This window comes from Leptopilina boulardi, unplaced genomic scaffold (assembly GCF_019393585.1).
Source record: "Leptopilina boulardi isolate dan_hultmark-lab unplaced genomic scaffold, ZJU_Lbou_2.1 LbouV2_310, whole genome shotgun sequence".
NCBI lineage: Eukaryota > Metazoa > Arthropoda > Insecta > Hymenoptera > Figitidae > Leptopilina > Leptopilina boulardi.
Window position 1 is genome coordinate 2895406 of NW_026137875.1, and position 22985 is coordinate 2918390.

Below are 22985 nucleotides of genomic sequence, written 5' to 3' on the forward strand. Positions count from 1 at the left end.
TTATAAATTAGATCAAATGACTTTTAGATCTAATGATGAGGTGAGAATAATTATGTATCTCAAGGTATGTATTAAAATATAAACTGAAAATTTTATTTGCAAAAATTTTATTTTTGTTCTTTTTCGATAAAAAGTGAAGTGACGTAGAATTTTTTATTTAATATCTATAATAATCGGGCTTGTAAGGTCCCTCCACGGGAATATTTAAATATTCCGCTTGAGCAGGAGTGAGTTTTGTTAGTTTTACTCCTAATTTTGCTAGATGTAAAGCAGCCACTTCCTCGTCCAACTAAAAATATGAAAAAACAAATTTTAATATATCATATTATTTATAATTTTTCTTATTTACATAATTTTAATAAAATTCTCACCTTTTTGGGCAACATGTGAACGCCAAGTGGATAAGAATCAGTCTTTGTCCATAATTCGATTTGCGCTAATACTTGATTTGTGAAAGAATTACTCATAACGAAACTAGAATGTCCAGTAGCACATCCCAAATTCACTAAACGACCTTCAGCAAGAAGAATGATGTGTCTAGAAAATTAAAATTTTTGGAAAATATTCAAGAAACATTTAAATAATACTGAAATCCACAACGTTTAATGATCAACGATTTTTAAAGAAGTTTATTGATAAAAAAGAAATTATAAAAATTTTTATAATTTTACATTTTAAAAAATAATTTCTTTTCTAATCGTTCATCATAGACTTTAAATATACAGAAAGAATTTATAATTTCCATAAAAAATTTATCAGGCGTTTGAATTAAAATATTTGTAAATTTATTAAAATTCTCACCTTCCGTTACTCAATGTGTAACGATCAACTTGTGGTTTGATACTGACTTTTTCAGTGGCATTTTTATTGAGCCATTTTGTGTCGATTTCACAATCAAAATGACCGATATTACAAACAATAGAGTCATCGGGCATATTTAAAAAGTGATCTCCAGTAATGATGTCCTTACAACCTGTTGTTGTCACGTAAATTTGTCCCTTTGGACTTGCTTCTTCCATAGTAGTTACCTTTAAATAATATCAATTATTAATTAATATTATTCTCATTTTTTTTTCAAACAAAACAAAACCAACCTCATAGCCTTCCATAGCGGCTTGTAGGGCATTAATGGGATCAATTTCGGTAATAATAACTCGTCCACCGAATGCTCTCAAACTTTGTGCACAACCCTTTCCAACGTCTCCGTAGCCAGCAACGACACAAACTTTGCCGGCAATCATAATATCGGTTGCTCTTTTAATTCCATCAATCAATGACTCACGGCAACCGTACAAATTGTCGAATTTACTCTGGAAATTTAAATTCAAATAGTCAGGGAATTTTCTGATCAATTAATTAAAATCTTGTATTTTTCTTGCTAGGCACAGGCAAACAGAAAAAAAAATTATATTCCTTTTTGAAAAATTCAAAAAATGTTTTTCTAAATTATATATTTTAGAAGAAAAAATGTCGATTTAGAAAAAAAATTTGTTAATCTAAAAGTTTGTTTATTTACACACATTTTATGAGATAAACTTTTTTTTCATATCACTATTATACACATTTTAAAAAATGATGTAATTTTTGTTTACAATGGCTAATTTTCTACGTAAATAGATTATCTCTATTTTTCCTGAACAAAAATTTTGAAAAAATGAACCACTTTTAAAAATATAATTGTTTTTGTAAAAAATGCACTTTATTCAAAGAAAATTGAGCTTCTTTATTAAACAATTAAATCATATTTGAAAAAACCGTGAATTTTTTTTCAAAAATTTTTTTTTTCGGTGATGTAGATAATCTTTTTATATAAGAAATAAGACATCGTAAACAAAAGTTGCGTCACTTTTATAAATTACGGTAATAGTGATATGAAAAAAAAGTTTGACTGCCTAAAAACAATTATAATCAGATGAATTCCAAAAATAGTCTATTTTTAATACCTAGGTAAAAATAATAAAGGAGAGTAACTTTTTTTTTTTTAATTTAATTTATCCAAATTTTTACACAATCTGAATTTTAATTGATTATAATTTTTAATCAATTTTAAATTGAAAATATCTACGTCTCAATTTATGAAAATTTTAATCTATTAAAATTCTAATATAATCAAATTTTAATCAATCGCAAGTTTAATTTGTAAAAATCTATTCATAGAAAATTTTTTTTTGATAGTTTCTAAATTGAATTTAAAGAATATTCAATAAATTCGAATAATTTCAAAAAATAATTCACCTTTTCATCTGTATTAGGTTTAAAAAAAATAGGTTCTATTATCTCTATAGTACGCAACGTTTATGATAAACGATTTTTTAAGAAATATTTTTTTAAAATAAAAAATGCTATAATTTTTTGCCTAAAAAATATTTCTTGTAGTTTTCATTAATCAACAAATTATAAAAAAATATTTTTTAGGCAAAAAATTATAGAATTTTTCATTTAAAAAAATTATTTCTTAAAAAATCGTTTATCATAAACGTTGCGTACTTCACCTTCGTCTAAAGTTTTCAATTTTTTTTTCGCAATTTTTCATTTTATTTTTGAAATTTCTTCTTTTCTAAACTTTATATTTCCTTAAATTTTTAATTTATCTTTCATTTTCAAAAACGATTTTTTCCTTCAAATGCTTATTCTTTTGGAATTACTAAAATTTATGTCATATTTATTTTTACAAACAGCGCCAAAATTTTTTATTTTTCCTACAAAATCTCATTTTAATTTGGGAATTTTTAGAATTCTCAATTTTTCTTTTCTTCAACACTTTATTTTATTTATTTTTTTATTTTTGTGTCATTTTAATCCTAAAAAAAACATACAGAGCGGTAAAAAATAAAAGGTTTTCCTTTTTGACAAGTTTAGAATTTATAGACTTGAAAAAAAAATTGAAATTTATTACAATTGAATTTTTTATACAATTTTTCTTCCTTTCTATTGACAATATTTTTTCGCACATTTTTAATGAATTTTTCAGAATTTTTTAATGAATTTTCAAAATTTTTTATATTTAAAAATAAAGAAAGAAATAGAATAAAAGAAAACAAGATAACATTTTATTGACGTTTCTTCAACTTCTATCACAATGTTTACTATTTTCTATCGAGAATATTTTCCAATATAAATTTTCAAAAATTTTAATTTTTTCAAAAAATAAATATTTCAAAATAGTCAGAAATTAAGTTTTTTCTTTTTAACCACTTTATATGATTTTAGAAACCAAATAATACAAGAAAAAAAAAATTATTTCTTGCGATCATTAAAATTTAATGATGTCAAAATATAATAGAATATACATAATGGAAAATAATGGAATGACAAAAAAAATTTTTTTTTTTTAAATCAACAATTTTAAAAAACATATATGTTTTAATTATTAATTCAAAAATGTGATTTTCTTTGATAAAAATATATAAATATTTTCTGATGTTTTTATTATTAAATTTATCGTTAAATTATTTATTAAAAAAAACGTAAGTAAAAATAAATTTGATTTAAATAACAAAATCAGATTTAAATAAAAAAAACGGATTTTTGTTTTTTTTTTTTAAATCATGATTTTTATCAGCTCTAATATTTTGTTTATTAATGACAGTTATAGTATTAAGTATAGGTAAGGGAATTTTTTGTTGAAGTTATTAGACATCCTGAATTTTAAAAATATGTATCTGAATATTCACTAACCTTGGTTACAGAATCATTGACATTTATCGCAGGAACTCGAAGTTTACCCTCCTTAAACATTTTATAAAGATTGTGAACACCAGTTGTTGTTTCCTCAGAGATTCCACGACAATTTTCCAAATATTCTGGATGCTTTTCATGCACCAAATTCGTCAAATCACCACCATCGTCAAGAATTAAATTCAATGGTTGCCCATCGTCAAAAAGAAGTGTCTGTTCAATACACCAAATGTATTCTTCCTCAGTTTCACCTTTCCAAGCATAAACTGGAACACCGGCTTTTGCTATTGCAGCAGCTGCATGATCCTGAGTACTGAAAATATTACAGGAAGACCATCTCACCTTGAAAATGACAAAAAAATTCAAATTAAGAATCTCGACGTTAAGAATCTAGTTCATTAAATAATAGAATGTAATCGTAAAATTAGATCATTTTTCTTTCTTCCTTTATTCGTACGATCGATGAAATATTTTATTTTTGTTTATAAATAAATTTCTAATTAAAATTAGGATCTTATTCTTTAATTTTGTTTTTCTCAAGAATGATGAAATATTCCAAATTTTAAAAAAATCTAGTTTTAGTATATGTGAAACTCGATGATTCCCTGAGTTCATTAACCATAATATTATGGTAAAAATTTTATTCCCTTTAAAAATATTAAAATATATCAAAAGTAGGAGGTTCACAATGTGATTTTGTAACCTTAAATTTTTCAATTTTTTTAAAAACGCTATTATTAAAAAACTATTAAAAATTAGATGTTGGAACTCACCAAAAACATAAATCACTTTATTCTGCACAGAGGAACGAAAGAATTATTGTAAAAATTTATTATTTTTGGATGATATACGATTTTTAAAAAAATTTTATTTAAATATTCTCAAGATTTTTATTATAACTTTTTTGTCGGTGCTCCGAAAAAATTGAGGTTTTGCACAAAGATTTTTTATAATATTCTTTACCTTCTATTAAAATCTTACGAAGGTGTTTTGCTTTGTTTTGGAGATATTAATTTTCAAAATTTTTCATTTAAAAAGGTTAATTAAAAGACTTGAAGTTAACTGACCAATTTCAAATCGCTACATTTTAATATATTTTTATAAAAAATGGAGCAGTTTGAATTTGGTTAGTTAACTTCAAGTCTTTTAATTAACCTTTTTAAATGAAAAATTTTGAAAATTAATATCTCCAAAATAGAAGGTAAAGAATATTATAAAAAATCTTTGTGCAAAACCTCAATTTTTTCGGAGCACCGACAAAAAAGTTATAAGTAAATAAAAATCTTGAGAATATTTAAATAAAATTTTTTTAAAAATCGTTTATCATCCAAAAATAGTAAATTTTTGCAATAATTCTTTCGTTCCTCTGTGCAGAATAAAGTGATTTATGTTTTTGGTGAGTTCCAACATCAAATTTTTAATACTTTTTAATAATAGCGTTTTTAAAAAAATTGAAAAATTTAAGGTTACAAAATCACATTGTGAACCTTCTACTTTTGATATTTAATATTTTTAAAAGGAATAAAATTTTTACCATAATATTATGGTAAATGAACTTAGGGAATCATCAAGTTTCACATATATTAAAACTAGATTTTTTAAAAATTTTGTCGCAACCACTATTAGACGAAAGTCAGTGGACTAACTCATTTTCATTTGTTCGAATTATTATTTGATATAATTTCCATATAATCGATTTTTCATACTACAGAATTTTTACTTAACCGACAAATCATTTAATAGAATTTCTAATTGATAGAGTTTTCATTTGTCCGAATTTTCAAATGGCCGAACAAACAATCGACAGAAAGATTTCAGCGCGATTTTTAAAACCAACCAATCACAATTTTATCAATAATTTTTGATTGGTTGTTTTTTAAAATCGCGCCGAAATCTTTCTGTCGATTGTTTGTTCCGTCACTTGAAAATTCGTACAATAGAAAATTCTATCAATTAGAAATTCTATTAAATAATTTGTCGGTTAAGTAAAAATTCTGTAGTATGAAAAATCGATTATATGGAAATTATATCAAATAATAATTCGAACAAATGAAAATTCTATTCAATGAAATTCTACCCAATAAAAATTCTTTAAAATGCCTATTAAGTTAAATGAAAATTCGAGCAAATAAAAATTCTGTGGATTGAATTTTCGGTTATATAAAAATTCTGCAATATAGAAATTCGGATTGATGAAAATTATGCAAAATACCAATTCGAAGAAATAAAAATTCGGCTCAAAACATAATTAGGACAAATAAAATTCGATAAAATGTAAATTATGACTAACAATTTTTAGAACATAATCATGCGTCCCGATTATTTTTGTATTCATAATATAATTAAAATGTATTTGCCCTTTAATGGTCTTTTGACAGTGGGCTCAATATTTTGTTACAAATAAAAAAAAGTTAATTATTATCTTCAATTAGTATTTCGTTAATATGCGAATTATACACCTCCATGAAATTTACATCAACACCCAGCGTCGAAAATTATTATTTATCACGTGACCAAAAATATTAAATCATTTTTAAAATTATTTTGTATCCACATAGTACTTTGAAAAATATTTCTCAAAACATTATTTTGACCGAAAATCTAAAAAAAAATAATTTTACATTTTTGGTCCTGTGAAAAACAATTTTCGTCGCTGAACATCGACGCCAATTTCATGGGGGTAATTATAATCGGTATTTTTTAAATTTATTTTTATCTATTATTTGTCTATGACGACAAAAATCAGTGACAAAAAATAATTGACGATTATTGTGTTTTATCATTTCTACAGTTGGGAGATATGTGTTATTCTTTGGTCATTCTTGATCTGTATGACCTTTCAACAAAAGACATTATAATATGAAGGAAAAGATAATATTATGAAGAATGGAAAAATAATATCAATGAAGATAAGATTGAAATGCTAAAATTTTCACTTTAAAAAAAGTGAGTGAGGAAAAGTGAATTTTAAAATTCTATGGTTTTAAAACTCCCGCAGAGAAGAAATAGAAAAAAAAACTTCATTGAAATTTTGTTTTTCATTTTATATATTTATATTTTAGTGTATCATATTGAAAATTTTGCTCTTAATTGAATTTTTTTACTGTACATTTTTTTTGCAACACTTCTCGATTAACAATTTACAAAAAAAAAAATTTTGCTGATTTATTATTTTCTGTGTGAAAAATACAAAGCTGAAGTACGCAACGTTTATATGATAAACGATTTTTAAAGAAATAATTTTTTAAAATGAAAAATTCTATAATTTTTTGCCCAAAAAATTTTTCTTATAGTTTTCATTAATTAACAAATTATAAAAAAATATTTTTTAGGCAAAAAATTATAGAATTTTTCATTATAAAAAATTATTTTTTTCAAAAATCGTTTATCATAAACGTTGCGTACTTCAGCTACGTTGAACGTTTTTATTTGAAAGAAAAATATAATATTTTTACCTTTGCTCCAAGTTCAACTAATGTCTCTATTAAAACAGCAGTTTGTACAGTCATGTGAAGACAACCAGCAATTCGTGCTCCTTTTAAAATTTTTTCTTTTCCATATTTTGCCCTTAATGCCATTAATCCGGGCATTTCATTTTCAGCAAGAGTTATTTCTTTTCGTCCCCATTCGGATAAGGAAATGTTAGCTGTTATTAAAAAAAATCCTTGATATTACAATTATATAACATAATTTCTAAATTTAAACAGAATTACTTGCAAGTAAAATTCCATTGAAATAATTATATTAATAGAATAAATTCATGCCTTGGATCGACTTTAAGGCGTAAATATTTCAAAATTGAGCAAATTTTCAAGAATTTCAAAAAAATTATAAAAAAAAATATGAAAGTTACTTTTTTAAAAAAAAATATTCAATTTTATGAGACAAAAGTTTTTAACGTTCAAATGAACAAAATTTTTTTTGCAACTTCTTTAAGTACAATTTTTATTACAAAATATTGTTTTAAATATTTAAAAAGAAGTTATTAATTTAATAATTGTTTAATTTAATGTTTTATTTTACATTGACATCAGAATTTTTAATAATTTATAGATTGAAAAAAATATTTCATTCATTTGAACGTTCAGAACTTTTCAATAAATTTTCAGTCATTTTTTAAAAATAAAATACTTTATGGGAAATGCACAGTGGCCGATTTCCCGAAAAACCTGGCCAAAAGTCAAAAAATTTTTTTTAGAAATTTATACTTTTTATTGTTGAATATTATAAAGCAGGGTTCACTGCATAATTTTGCGAAAAAAAATTATACTTTTTTTATCACCAATTTATTATGTGAACAAGTAAAAGTGATCTTTGCCAGAGATTTACTCAGAACGTTTCATAACTATAAATTTTCGTCACAGTTAAAATAGTGAAAATATACTAATATACAGCAGATTTTTGAATATCTTTTTTTGGGAATTATTAACAAAGGTGTATGAAATATGTTGAATGTATTTATAATCACATTTAAAACGTACAGTTTTTAAAAAATGACATTAAACATCGCTATTCATGGCGACGATTTTTGTATTGTTTTATCAACGTAAATCATGAAAATAGTTGTGAAATCCACCGATATCCGCGATCTACCTGGTATTATCATAAACTAGAATATATTTTTAATTCATTTTAATTGAAATCAGTTGCCCCAAGCTGCCCCTGCAGTTTTGGTATCACTTTTTATTTCACTAAGCGCGGTTTACCGACAGCGCGTTGCACCGGCCGGCGGTGCAACTGAACGTGAAAGACTGACTTTTTCTTCATTCGCATTCGCTTTAAACTAAAATTTAAGCACTGTCTGTAATTTAAAAAAAATAAGCTCTAACACATTTACGCAATTTTATAATACCAGCAAATATTTTGGATCCGCCATATTGAATTTGATAAAACAAATGTAAAATTTGATTTCAGAAACCTAGTAAACGTAAGTATACTAAGTTTGGTTAAAATCGTACAATTTTTTAATTTTTAGCAAAATTTTTTAAAATCTAAACGGCCAGTTTAGATCCGCCATTTTGAATTTGACACAACCAATGTAAAATTTGAATTCAGAAGCCCAAAAAACATGGGTATACCAATTTTGGTTGAAATCGTATCATTTTTCGTTTTTCAGCAAAGTTTTTTAAAATCTAAACGGCCATTTTGGATCCGCCATTTTGAATTTGACACAACCAATGTAAAATTTGAATTCAGAAGCCCAAAAAACATGGATATACCAATTTTGATTGAAATCGTATCATTTTTCGATTTTCAGCAAAGTTTTTTAAAATCTAAACGGCCATTTTGGATCCGCCATTTTGAATTTGACACAACCAATGTAAAATTTGAATTCAGAAGCCCAAAAAACATGGATATACCAATTTTGATTGAAATCGTATCATTTTTCGATTTTCAGCAAAGTTTTTTAAAATCTAAACGGCCATTTTGGATCCGCCATTTTGAATTTGACACAACCAATGTAAAATTTGAATTGAGAAGCCCAAAAAACATGGGTATACCAATTTTGGTTGAAATCATATCATTTTTCGATTTTTGGCCAGGTTTTTCGAGAAATCGGCCACTGTGAAATGGGAGAATTTTTACCAGAAACGTATTTTTAATAATTGAAATTTAGAAGAACTTGATAAAAAATTATTTAAATTGAAATAATTGATTAATATTATTAAAAATTATTAATTTGTCAAAGAATTTTAGATAATTTTAAAAATAATAATTGAGTTTTGGAAGAATTAAATATTTAAGATTTTTAGAAATAACTGAATATTAAGATATTTTAAATATATATATATTTTTTAAATTTAATTGGTGAAGATTTTTATTACAAATTATAGACAATAATTGAATATTAAAAAAATGTTTAATTTAATAATTATTTATTTATTAAAAAATTAAAAAATATTTGAAATAACTGAATTTCAAAAGAGCTACAGTCCATATTTTTAGAATTAATTGAAAATTTTGTAAATTTGAATTGCTGAAGACGTTTTTAAAAGATTTTTAGGCAATAATTTAATTTTTGATAATTTTCAATTGAAATTTTATTTTAAATTATTTAATTTTCAAAGAATTTGATTAAAATTATTGAAAGTAATTAATTTTGCTAAGACTATTTTTAGATTCAAATTTTCAAAATATGTAATTAAATTGTGAAAGAGTTGCAATTTTTATTAAAAAAAAAGTCATAGGTATTTTGTCTGTAATTTAATAAATTAATTTTTAATTTTATTTTTTAAAATAAATCGAAAAAATTGCCTTTTATTGAAATAAATTGGAAAAAATTGTACAGTTCGAGGCTTGTAAATTATATTGTAGTATTGAAAATGTTTAACGTCCGAATATATTAATTAGAAGGTTTCGTATAAATAAAACGATAACATTCGGATCATTGTTGTTTTATTCATACGAAACCTTCTAATTAATATTGTAGTAATAAATATAATCAGTGTGATCATAAGTGCGACGTAAATATAGAAAATAAATTCTTTTTCAACAATGGTATTTTATCAAATATATTAAATAAATAACTATTAAATCCATATGCTAAGAAAAGTTTCCTTGCTAATTTACAAGGATAATAATTTATTTAAATTGCTGCAACACGTGTTTAGAGATGCATTTAATATTATTCAAGTATAGAAAAAAAAGTGTCAATTTTAACTTACCAACTTTATATTCAGGCATGTTGTTGAATTGATGAGATTCTCTATATATCAATGAGCTTAAACTGAAGATTATAAAACTGATAAGAACAGTTTGTCAGGATTTTTAAAAAATTAAACAAACAGATAAAAATGTTTTTTTCGGAGTAAATGCTCCAATGCCGGCGTGTGGGATTTTTATACAAAAAAGATGTTTCTACTGTTTTCCGTCAGAGGGAGCAGAAATATCGAAAAATAAGTCGATCTATCGATATACTATTCTTCGAGTGACGATAAAAATACGTCATAGTCGTCACAGCTGACGTCATTTTTTTAAAACTGTGTTTCAAATTATTAATTTTTCAAAAATTTATTTAATTTTTTCAAAACTATTCGCGAAATTTTAATTGATTAATTAGTTATAGCAAAGAGGAATATAGGAGTATATTATAGATTATAGGATCTTAAGATATTTTTTAATGGACTCAAATTAAAAGTTATGTAACGAAGTATCAATGCGAACGATTAACACTAATAAAAACTATTAATAAAATTTTTAAGAAATTAGCACAGATAAATGAAAAGAGGTCAAAGTCCATTAAAAGTTAGGTTATGTTTCACCGGCCGGTTATGTGCATAAGACTAATCAGCCAATCGTATTCGTGTAAATTGAGTTTTTTTTCATTTTTTTTTTTAAGTTCTTTAAAAATGTTTATGGAATAAATAAGTTTATATGATTGGAGCTTAATTTTTAAAGAAACATGTGATTGAATCAAAAATTCAGAATTTCAAGTTTCAATCACATTAGTTAAATCGCACATGCGCAATTGATCATTATAGTTGTTATGTATTAGTGACGAAAGTTTTCTATCTGTGTGTATTGTTGAATGTGTGTTGCATATGGTTGCATATAAGATTCTGCTGGCGAGGTTATATAGAATTATAATAGAATAAAATTAATAAAAATAATGGCTAGCTGTAGAATATTTGGTGCACTTTCGCGATTTTCGCGAACCAACGTTCATTTCATTACTCGATCAGGTAATTATTATTTTTTTTTGTAAATATTTGTGAATCCTTCTTGAAAATTTCACTCCCCATTTTCATTTGGTCAAAGTAACCTTTGCACCTAGGTTTTATACATGTAGATTCCCAATTGCAATTAAGAAATCCTGATTTATTTATACGATTATTTTGTTTGTCATGAATTTTGATTTCCAATTTTTATATTAAAAAAAAAAAAAAAAAAAATCGCACCATCATTGTTGTATATCGAAATTTCTAGTCGGCAACAATGAAACAAAAACAAGTGAGAATAAAAAATATAAAACTATAAAAGAAAAGTATGAAAGCATAAAGTAGAAAATTGAAAATTTTTAAAGTTATTATTTTGTGGATTATTTATATATTTTTTTGTCAATTTTTATTTGTTTTTTTTAGCTCAACAGCAACCAATTAGATCGCTGGCTACAGCTGGAGAAAAACATTTTAAAACAAAAATTGTCGACAATGTAGCAGTTGTTACATTAGATTCCCCTCAGGTTAAGGTATGAAAATTTTAATTTTAAAGAAACAATTCTTTATGTAAAGTAATTTTATATTATTGATTTTTTTTTTTTTGTATTCTTTTCTAATTAAATTTTATTTTTTTTTACAGGTTAATTCCTTGAACCGTGCAGTGATGGATGAATTTGTGGAAGTTTTAAGGACAATTGAAAATAATTCCTCAGTAAGTTCTGTGGTACTTATTAGTGGAAAACCTGGATGTTTTATTGCAGGTGCTGATATTTCTATGATTAATAAATTTAAAACTGAAGATGATGGTTATAAAATTTCGAAAGATTGTCACCGAGTTCTTGATGATATTGCTAATAGTAAGAAACCAGTGGTTGCAGCAATTCAAGGCTCTTGTTTAGGTGGCGGTCTAGAGGTATATATTTTTTAAAATATTTAATTGTTATTAAATTATTATTGTTAAGGTTTAGAATATCACAATTTGCAAGTAGTTCTTCGATTTTAATGAAACTTGGTGAAATTATAGTTTAATATGAGAATTTACGGAGCTGAAGTACGCAACGTTTATGATAAACGATTTTTAAAGAAATAATTTTTTAAAATGAAAAATTCTATAATTTTTTACCTAAAAAATATTTTTTTTATAATTTGTTGATTAATGAAAACTACAAGAAATATTTTTTAGGCAAAAAATTATAAAATTATTTCTTTAAAAATTGTTTATCATAAACGTTGCGTACTTCAGCTTCGTAGAATTTTGACTTTGTATTTTTTTTCATTTTTTTATATCTCGATTAATTTTTAATCGATTTTGATGAATCAAAAGCGTATTATTTCAAAAAATTAGGTATTTTCATAAAATTAGAAAAAGGAAATTAAAAATAGATTTCGTAGGCATAAAAAAGTATGGACAACATTTTCATTTAGTTTTTTTAATTTCCACTTATTTAAAATTTTTTTTTTACAATATTCCTTATTATTTCATCTTTAATTTTAAAAAAATCATCCTGGAGACAGTCAGAATTTATAAAGTTCCAACAAAACCAGGTCTCAGATTATACGATTTTTTCTGACTTTTTTCGACATTTTTTAAAATCCTTTTACAAAATTTTTAAACAAAATATGTCTTTTTTAGAATACAATGTAGATCTTCTTTATTTCAATTATTTACATAACAAATTTTTAATTAAAATTTTTTCTCTACATTCATTATTTTTAATAATTTTAATGAAATTCTTGACAAATTCAATTATCTAAAATTATTTTTCAATTAAAAATTTTATAAAATTCAACAATTGTTTACAATTAAAATAAATCAAATAAAATAACTGAAAATTTCAATTTAAAACCTTTTAAAATTTAATTATTTTTAAAATTTTTCATCTAAAATTTTTTGAAATTTAATAATTTCAATTTTAACTCTTCCGAAATTCAATTATTTTTATAATATTCTTCGAAAATTCAATTATCTGAAAGCATTTTTCAATAAGAAAATTTTAAAGTTCAATTTTTGTCTCTAATTTTTAATAAATTCTTCAGAAACAGAAATCATCAAAAAATTTCAATTCAAAATCACTTGAATTCAATTATTTTCAAAAATTTCAATTTAAAACCTTCTAAAATTTAATTATTTATTATTTCTAAAAATGTCAACAGTAACTCTTCCAAAATTTAATGATTTTAAAAATATTTTTTAAAAAATCAATTATTTGAAAACATTTTTAAATTAATAACTTTTGAAATTCAATTTTTGTCTGTAATTTCTATAAATTCTTTATCAACAGAAATCACTAAAAATTTCAATTAAAAATCACTTTTAAGTTCAATTAATTTCAAAAATCTGAATGGTAAATCTTTGAAAATTCAATTAGGCTTTAAAAAATGTTATCTAAAATTATTTGATAAATTATTTTCAATTATATGAAATTTAATTATCGTCTGAAATTTAACAAAATCTTTTGAAATTTAATTATTTCTAAGAATTTCAACTTTCATTCTTCAAAAGTTTTAAATTATTTTTAATAATTTTAATATTTCTTTAAAAATTCAATTATTTAAAAAAATTTCTAATAAAAACTCTAAAATTGAATTGTTGTTATAATTTCTTTTTAAAAATTTGTCCCACTAATGTAAATATATAAAAAATTTACATATTATTAGTATTATAATATTTTTATTATTTTATTAAAAATTATAGAACAAAAAACGTGATTTTTTTCATTTTTTTCTTCATCAAAAATCTAAATTGTTGAAAAAAGATTTTTGAACTATTCAAATAAATATTGTCAACATTTTTTTGAAGATTTCCTCCAAGTTTCATTAAGCAAAAAAAATTTTTTGACGGAGCTATTTAAACTTAAATGATGTTATATAATTGCCTCGAATTTAGGGCAATTACAGAACGAACTATTATTTTAATTGTAAATGCAAGTATAACATATTTTTTTGCAAACTGTTTATTTAGTACTCTAGAGAAAAATAATTTTAAAAAAATTATTTAATAACTTTTATTGAATTTAGAGAAATTTATGAATTTTTGCACTTTTTTGAATCGATTCCTATAATTTAAATGCTAGACTAGATATTCCATTTTTTTTATTTATTTATTTTACAATTAAGCCCGCAGTCCAATACGACCTTAAAAGGGCAACTACAAAAATGTATCACAAAAAAAATACTTAATCTAAAATATCTAAATAAGAATTTAAAGTTTTAACAAAATGGCCTGTCGTAGAAAAAAACAAATCAATGCATCATTTGGATCTTAAAAACATACAAGGTCGTCAAAAAAAAAAAAAAAATTTTTTTTAATTTTCCATTTTAGAATTTGTATTTTTTAAAAAAATACAAATTTTTGAAAATCCGTACGAGAGATTCTAAAGAATCATTAAAAAATAAAAAAAAATTGTCGATAAAAAATAGTTACATTTGTAAAAGTAGTTCAATATTTAAGAGAAAAGATTAATGAAAATTCAATTTATTTTTTACTTTCTTTTTTTAAAATTATAATTTTTGAAAATCTATATACGAGAGATTCTAAAAAAAAAGATTATGAAATTTTGTAAAAAAATTTGCTATGAAAAATAGTCAAAATTGGAAAAGTAGTTCCACTTTAAAAAAATCTTAACTTTTTTCAAAACTACTCTAAAATGGTAAAAAAATTAAAATTTCCTTTTTTTTTTTACTAACTTTTACGTTTTTAGGACCCAAATGCTAAAATTGAAAAAATAACATCGTGTTATTAAAATTTAGAGACAAAATAAAAATTGTTTTTTTTTCTTCCCTGTTTTAAGAAAAAAAGTTTTTATAAATAACATGGAAAAATATCGTTTTTTTCCCTGAAAAACCTGCAAAAGTCAGGGAAAACGTTATTAATAACGATAATAAATAATTAAATAATAATTTAATTATCAATAATTTATTGATAATAATATTCGAATACACAATGTTTTTTTTTCAGCTCGCGTTAGCGTGTCACTATCGAGTTGCAGTGAAAGATAAAAAAACAAGTTTAGGATTACCAGAAGTAATGTTAGGGATTTTACCTGGAGGAGGTGGAACACAGAGACTTCCTAAATTAGTTTCTCTGCCAAATGCATTGGACATGACACTAACTGGAAAAACGCTTAAAGCAGATAGAGCTAAAAAATTTGGTGTTGTCGATCTTCTTGTAGATGAATTGGGACCTGGACTAGCTCCACCTGAAGAAAAGTAAATAATTTCACTTATTTTTACATTTAACTACTAGATTTTCATAATTTTTAAACGACTATATTTTCTTTTAGCACAAGAAGATATTTGGAAGAAACTGCCATTAAGGTGGCAAAAGATATTGCTAGTGGAAATTTGAAAGTGAATCGTGGTCCAAAGTCATTGGGTGAAAAAGTTATGAATTACGCCTTGTCATTTGAATTTGTTAAAGATCAAGTTTTCAAAAAAGCCAAAGCACAAGTCATGAAACTTACTGGTGGTTTGTATCCGGCTCCATTGAAAATTTTGGAAGTTATTCGCACTGGTTTGGATAAGGGTCCAATTGTTGGTTATGAGGCTGAGGCAAAAGCTTTTGGTCATTTGGCAGTTACTAAAGAGAGTAGAGGACTCGTTAGTCTTTTTTTCGGTCAGACTGCCTGTAAGAAGAATAGATTTGGAACACCCAAAAGTGCTGTCAAGTAAGTTTTTTTTTTATAATTATAAAACTGAAATATATGAGGTATTTTATATGAAAAGACGGGGTCATGTTTCGGATTTTTTCTCAAAATTTGGTAAATTGTAGTGATAGTGGTGCAAAATAAGTGTACAAATTTTGAATTTGAAATTTTTTTTTTTGAGGATATTTACAATAACAAATTTGAGCAATATTATTTTGCATTACTTATAACTTTTTCCCTACTAAAAATAGAGAAAAATGTAAAGAATGTTTTTTTACGCAGAAGACCTTAAACTTTTAGATAAAAAATTTTTTTTTTTAAATATTACTTTTTAAACAATTTGTTTAAAAAATAAAAATTGTTTATAACTTTTAAACATGTTCTCTTTCTTTTTGAAGCTTCTAAAAATTATTGTCTTAATTTTTTTATAATTGAAAACCTCTTGAAATATTTTCATTAGGATCAGGGAAGAAATTTAAATTTTGACTGAAAATCAGGGAAAAATAAAATAAAATGTTTGTTATTATGAAAATCTTATTAATAAATTATAACGGTAATTATGATAATGAGTTATTATTTTTATTATTTATTAGCCAAAAAACATAAAAGTGTCCTACTATCAGTATTGTCCGAAATTTATTAAAAACCCGAATATTTTTAAATTCATTTATCATATTCATAAACTATTTTTTCTTCAAAATAGTTGAAAATTAAAAATTTTTGAATTCACTTTATTGAAATTATTTTCTTACAGAACTGTGGCTGTAGTTGGTGCCGGATTAATGGGAGCAGGAATCGTTCAAGTCAGTATTGATAAAGGATATGATGTCATTTTGAAAGACACAAATCAAGCTGGTTTAAATAGAGGTATTGGTCAAATACAAAAAGGTTTGGAAACAGCTGTAAAACGAAAACGCCTGTCCAGGTATTTTGAATTTTGAACTTAAAAATTTTTTAAAAACATTTTATTACTGAACACTTGAATATTGTAGTTAATAATTTGTTTCTTTAAGATATTAATTTTTAAAAATTTTTTAAATGAATTTTTGTTCTAATTTTTAATTTCAATTTTTATTAATTTTAATTAAATATAATGGAGAATTCTCTTAATAGTAACAAATTTTGATTATAGTCTCGAAAAAGATAGATTCCTCGCAAAATTGGATACTACATTAAATTACGATCATTTTCAAAAGGCTGAAATAGTTATTGAAGCTGTCTTCGAAGATATTAACATTAAACATAAAGTAATTAAGGAAATTGAAGCTAACACACCGGACTATTGTGTTGTAGCTACAAATACATCTGCGATTCCAATTACGAAGGTCGCAGCTGGAAGCAGCCGACCTGATAAGGTTTAATATTATTTTTATAGTATAAAAGATTTCTCTAATAACGATTGACAGGGTTGTTACAAAAATTTAATTTATTTTTCTCTGATTTTCAGAAGAAAAAAATTTGCCTTCTTCCCTGAAAAAACACTTTTTTTTTATTTAAATCATGGAAATTTTTTTATTAAATTTCTCTATTTTTTTTTTCAAAAGTTGGAATTTTTTTTAACAAATTAAGTTTTTTGATATTTTTTTAGTGTTTTTAATAAAAATCCATGATTTCCCTGACCTGTGGCAACCCTGATTAAGAAAAAAAAAAAATTATTTTAAATAGCGAATAATTGAGCTTTTAAATATAATTAACAATAGTTTAGAAAAAGATGAAAAATAATTAAATTAACAAATTAAATTAATAATATTAATTATTGTAGGTAATCGGCATGCATTATTTTTCACCTGTAGACAAAATGCAATTACTAGAAATTATTACACACAAAGGCACATCAACCGAAACGATTAAAACTGCCGTTGATGTTGGATTGAAGCAAGGAAAAGTTGTCATCACCGTTGGAGATGGTCCTGGTTTTTATACAACCAGAATTCTCTCTGCCATGTCAACTGAAGGAATCAGACTGCTTCAGGTTAGAGAATTCAATATTTTATTAGAATAATTGAGAAATTAATCTTTAACGTCCGAGATTTTTTATTAAATAAGGCAAATAAAACGAAAACATTCGGACAAATGTTTTCCGAATGTTTTCGTTTTATTTGCCTTATTTAATATTAGAATAATAATTACAAGAGGCCATTAAAACAAAACAAACAAAACATTAGAATAATAACAATAAATATATAAAGTCACAATAAAAAATAAAATAAATAAAATTTTGTTGTTATTGTTAAAATTAGAGATTTGATAATAAATATAGTCATATAATAACAACAAAATGAAATTTTTTTTGTTATATCTAAAAATTCGAGGTTGACTGTATTGAAATTTTCACTAAATTTCCCAATGAAATAGATTTTAAGAAAAAAAATTAAATTTTAATAATAATTTTAGTTAAAATATATTTATAATAATATTGATGGAAGAAAATGATATTTTTCAGGAAGGTGTCGATCCCGTTTTATTAGATAAACTCACAAAAAAATTCGGCTTCCCAGTAGGATTAGCAACACTCACTGACGAAGTGGGTATTGATGTTGGTGCTCATATTGGAGTTGATCTTGGAAAAGCATTAGGCCCAAGATCCGCAGGCGGTGATGTGAGAATTCTTGAAGATATGGTGAAAAAAGGTTTCCTTGGACGTAAATCTGGTAAGGGTTTCTTCGTGTACGAAGCAAACTCAAAAAATAGAGATGTCAATCTTGGTGCACTCGATATTTTGAAAAACTATAAACTCGATCCAAAAGGAAGCACTTCCGATGAAGATCGTCAAATGAGGCTGGTCAGCAGATTTGTCAATGAAGCTGTACTTTGTTTAGAAGAAAACATTTTGGCCAATCCGGTAAAGTCAATTTACAATTTTTTAACTCTTTAAAATTTTTTTTACCTTTTTTTAGTTTGATTTTTATTTATAGTAATTTAATTTTTTCGTTTTTTTAATTTCATTTTTTTTATTTAATGTTTACTATTTTTACAGGATTTTAATTTTTTAAATTTGTCTCATCTATTGTATCTATTTCGTTAATTTGTCTTATCTTTCGCATATTTTCTTAATTTTTTTCTTACTTTAAAAATTTTTTAATTTATTTAACATTATATTTACCATAATTTTAAAGAATTTGAATTTAAATTTACTCTAATTTTAATCAACTTGAAATTGAATGGATTTAGAGTTAAATTTATCAAAATTGCAATTGATTAATTAAAAAAATTAAATAATTCAAATTAAAATTAGTTCTCGGTGATAATGTCAATCGATTATAAATTTCATTATATTTATCGAAATTTCAATTCATTAGAAATTCAATTTACATACAAATTTTAGTTTAATCAAATTTCAATTTATCCAAATTTTTAATCGATGTGAATATTCGTTTATTTGAATTTTAATCAATCTCAAATTCAATCGAATCAAATTTTAATATATTTTTAAAAAATGTTAATCGATTTTTGTTTCAATTATTAAGTGGTATAGAAATTTCTATCCATGTACAATCTAATTTCAGGGTAGCCACAAGTTAGGTAGGCTTCGAAGTGACATATTTTTTGTACTTTTTTTATACTTTTTTTCAACAAGGCTACTTTTTTACTACTAATTTTGGTCAGAAGACACTAAATGCTACTTTTTTCAAAAAATAATTTTAAAAATGACAGAATTCAAGATTTTTAAATTTTAGCGCATTTTTTTGATTTCTAAAAGCTCGCCAAGTTGATGATTTATTATTGACCGCGTGAACAACTGCTTTATATAATTATTTTTTACACAAATTTTCATTTTTCAAAACAGCATTTAACATAATTTCTTTTTAAACGATCTTTTATTCAATAGAATTTTTAATTTGACAAAATTTTTTTTGACAGAATTTTTATTTTACAAAATTTCTCTTTACCCAACTGTTTTTTTTTTTTTTTTAATAATTCTGATTTAACCGAAATTCAGACAATAATTGAATTTTAGAGTATTTTTAATAGAAAAATGTTTTTAATAATTGAAATGCCAAAATCTTGATTAAAGTTATTAGAAATAATTATTTCACCAAAAAATTTGAATCAAAATTTTTAATAATAATCGAATTTTAAGAGATTTTGAATTAAAATTTTAGTAAATTAGAATTGCTAAAAATTATTAACAAAGTTTCAAACAGTAATTGAATTTTACAGAATTTTTAAATAAAAAATGTTTTATTTAATTAAATTTTTTAAATAATTGGATGAAATTTATTGAAATTATTAATTTAGCAAAGAATTTTAGATACAAATTTTAGAAATGAAATTGAATTTTGGAAGAGTTCGAGTTAAGATTTTTAGAAAGAATTGAATTTTTTTGAGATTTTTATTTAAAATTGTTGTTTTAAAATACTAAATATTTTATAAAAGCTTCCGATTCCAAGTTCTAGGATTTAAAAATTCGAATTACCTAAAGGCTAAAAAATTCTACTGAATGAGAATTCTAATAAATTAAAAATAGATTAAATTAGAATTGTTTTTAAGAAACAGTTGGATAAAGAGAAATTTTGTAAAATAAAAATTCTGTCAAATAAAAAGTCAGTACTTTGAAAATTCCGTTGAGTAAAAATTTGTTTAAAAAAAATTCTGTGTTAAATGCTATTTTGTAAAATAATAAAAATTTATGTGAAAAATAATTTTTATGGAATAATCGTACGCTTCTACCGTTGTGCCAAAAACAAAAAGTTAATCGAAATTCAACAATAGAAAGTTTTTTTTTTTAAATAATCAAAAGAAAAATTATGTTAATTTTATTCCTCAGATTTTTTCTTTTTTAGACAAGAAAATATTTACACTTTAACGTCAAACTTAAAAAAAAAACTAATTTTACTTCTTTCTAAAGATGACACTTTTATGATACTTTTTTTTTCAATTTTGGAGATACTTTTTATTTTTAAATGATACTTTTTCATATTTTTCTTAGTCTCTTACTACGCTTCGAAGCCTGCAAATGTATTTGGTATTATTTATTTGTCAATAAATAATTAGATATAAGGTATTTAGTAAATTTTTATATTTTCACAGCTCGAAGGAGACGTTGGTGCTGTATTTGGACTTGGTTTCCCTCCATTTACAGGTGGACCTTTCCGATGGGTTGACTATTACGGAGCAGGTAGACTAGTTAAAAGAATGGAAGAATTCCAAAATTCTTATGGCGAAAGCTTTAAACCATGTCAATTGCTCTATGATATGGCTTCTGACTCCACGAAAAAGTTCCATTCTCAATAAAGAGAAAAGACTTTCTTCCAAAAAAAAAATAAAATCAATAGAAACTAACTATTCAAGTGAATTTAAAAAAAAAAAAAAAAAACTTATATTAACGTGGCCTTCAGATTATCGTGCTATTTTTCAAAGAGATTTTCTATACAAAAGTTGTATCGAGAACTTTGTGATCGTATACGCTACTTTAATTCAGAAATAGAAGAAAAACACCTTTATTTTGACTTTTATAGAAGGTGTGACTATATCAACTATATTTGTTGATGCATTTTTGAAAGATTTTTTATAGATCGGATTGTGGAACAGAACTATTTTTGGACTATTGTTAATGTAATATAGTATAGATCGCTATTGTAAGTATATTTTTATTACCGAAATGTTTATTAAATAAATTATAATAAATTTATTACTATTAGAAATAATTCGAGGAATGTTTGTTTAGAAATTATCAATTTTTTTTATTTTTAAATGAAATTAATCAGATTTTCATTTATATGAATATTATTTTTTTTTAACTTTGATTTGAAAATATTTAAAATTATTTAATTTATAGAAATTACAGAAATTTTTTTTAATTTTGAAATATTAGTTAATACATGATGAAATTTCATGAGGTTCTAAAAGTGGATAAAAATGTAAACAAGGTTATGGAGGTCAACTGGAAAACGTGATGAGACATTCGCAGACGACAATCATTTATGCAATGATCAAAAAAAGATACAAGAATTGAAATTCATAATGAATGTCTGATAAACGTTTTTTTTTTTTTTCTTTTTCATTAACAAGTTCTACGTACTTCCACATGATTTGAAAAATTATATACTTCCAGGTAACTTTTGAAAAAGAATTTTTATTTTTTAATTTTAATTATCATTTTATTTTGATTATTAAAAATAATGTTTTAATAATTATTTCAATTTTCTGATTTATTGTAAAAATTAGTTAGTACATTTTCAATTTATGTGAAAATCAACATTCATGTGGTTGCCCAATGCAAAATCTCGTTTTTCTATTATAAAATATACAACTTGGCAAAGAATTTAAAAAAAAAATTTAAATCTACATTGTAAGTTGATTAAAAGTATACCAGTTTTACGAGATCACGTAATTTTGATACTTTGTTGCAAATATTGCTAATTCATTCATTCTTAAAATAAAAAGAAATAATTAATTTTCAAGACTAAAGTAAAAGGTCATGAGATTCAAATTTTTTTACATTTTTGATTGATATATTTTTATATCTGTCTGTATAACTGCCGGTTTCATTAACCGAGGTTAAAATTTTAATGATTCGTGAATCAAAAAGTTTTGATATCGCATTAACAATAATTAAAAATTTCAATTATAAGTCGAATCAATATCTGTTAAATTCCCTTCTTTTAATCAACAAAGTATAACAATAATTTGTCCTGTTTATTATTAAATAATTAAAAAAAATTAAGCGATATCGACAAAAGAAATTTATTCTAATTCTAATATTACATTAATTATATTTTGCACTATATTAATTTATGTATAATTTTTTCATTTATAAAAACAAACTTATACAAGAACCGTTAGCTTGAGAAATTATGACATAGAATGATGCACTATTATATTTTATAAATTAATAATAAATTACGTTGACACTTTGCAATAATGAATTGAATTTCGCAATAATCTTACCTACATGACCTTGATTATTGTTGGAAAGTTGATGCAATTCTTCTTAACAATTACGTGGATAACAAGTTCACTAATAAAAATTAAAAACAAAAAAAAAAAAGGATTGAAAAAT

General features: G+C 23.7%; 3 protein-coding genes across 3 annotated transcripts in view; 1 reads left to right on the forward strand and 2 right to left on the reverse strand.

Annotated features, from left to right (window-relative positions):
• LOC127283674 (uncharacterized) overlaps positions 1-22985 on the reverse strand; it is a 339220-nt gene that overhangs the window by 71105 nt on the left and 245130 nt on the right. The window lies entirely within an intron of this gene.
• Positions 91-10533, reverse strand: LOC127283658 (adenosylhomocysteinase). The gene is made up of 7 exons (XM_051308664.1): positions 10344-10533; positions 7134-7324; positions 3679-4020; positions 1095-1310; positions 802-1028; positions 372-537; positions 91-289 (listed from the first exon to the last, which is right to left on the reverse strand). The coding sequence occupies exons 1-7, from the start codon at positions 10360-10362 to the stop codon at positions 158-160; spliced, it is 1293 nt and encodes a 430-aa protein (XP_051164621.1). The 5' UTR covers positions 10363-10533; the 3' UTR covers positions 91-157.
• Positions 10919-21251, forward strand: LOC127283650 (trifunctional enzyme subunit alpha, mitochondrial). The gene is made up of 10 exons (XM_051308656.1): positions 10919-11360; positions 11760-11866; positions 11977-12249; positions 15295-15545; positions 15620-16003; positions 16737-16907; positions 17115-17337; positions 17745-17954; positions 18426-18824; positions 21014-21251. The coding sequence occupies exons 1-10, from the start codon at positions 11288-11290 to the stop codon at positions 21215-21217; spliced, it is 2295 nt and encodes a 764-aa protein (XP_051164613.1). The 5' UTR covers positions 10919-11287; the 3' UTR covers positions 21218-21251.

Bases quoted from the DNA above. Each gene is read 5' to 3' on its own strand.
- LOC127283650 (XM_051308656.1), top strand. From the start codon at position 11,288: ATGGCTAGCTGTAGAATATTTGGTGCACTTTCGCGATTTTCGCGAACC. The intron at 12,250-15,294 runs GTATATATTTTT...TTTTTTTTTCAG, and splicing joins GTTTAGGTGGCGGTCTAGAG to CTCGCGTTAGCGTGTCACTA. The intron at 17,955-18,425 runs GTTAGAGAATTC...GATATTTTTCAG, and splicing joins AAGGAATCAGACTGCTTCAG to GAAGGTGTCGATCCCGTTTT.
- LOC127283658 (XM_051308664.1), bottom strand. The intron at 1,311-3,678 runs GTTAGTGAATAT...TTAAATTTCCAG, and splicing joins TCAATGATTCTGTAACCAAG to AGTAAATTCGACAATTTGTA. The intron at 1,029-1,094 runs GTTGGTTTTGTT...TATTATTTAAAG, and splicing joins CCGCTATGGAAGGCTATGAG to GTAACTACTATGGAAGAAGC.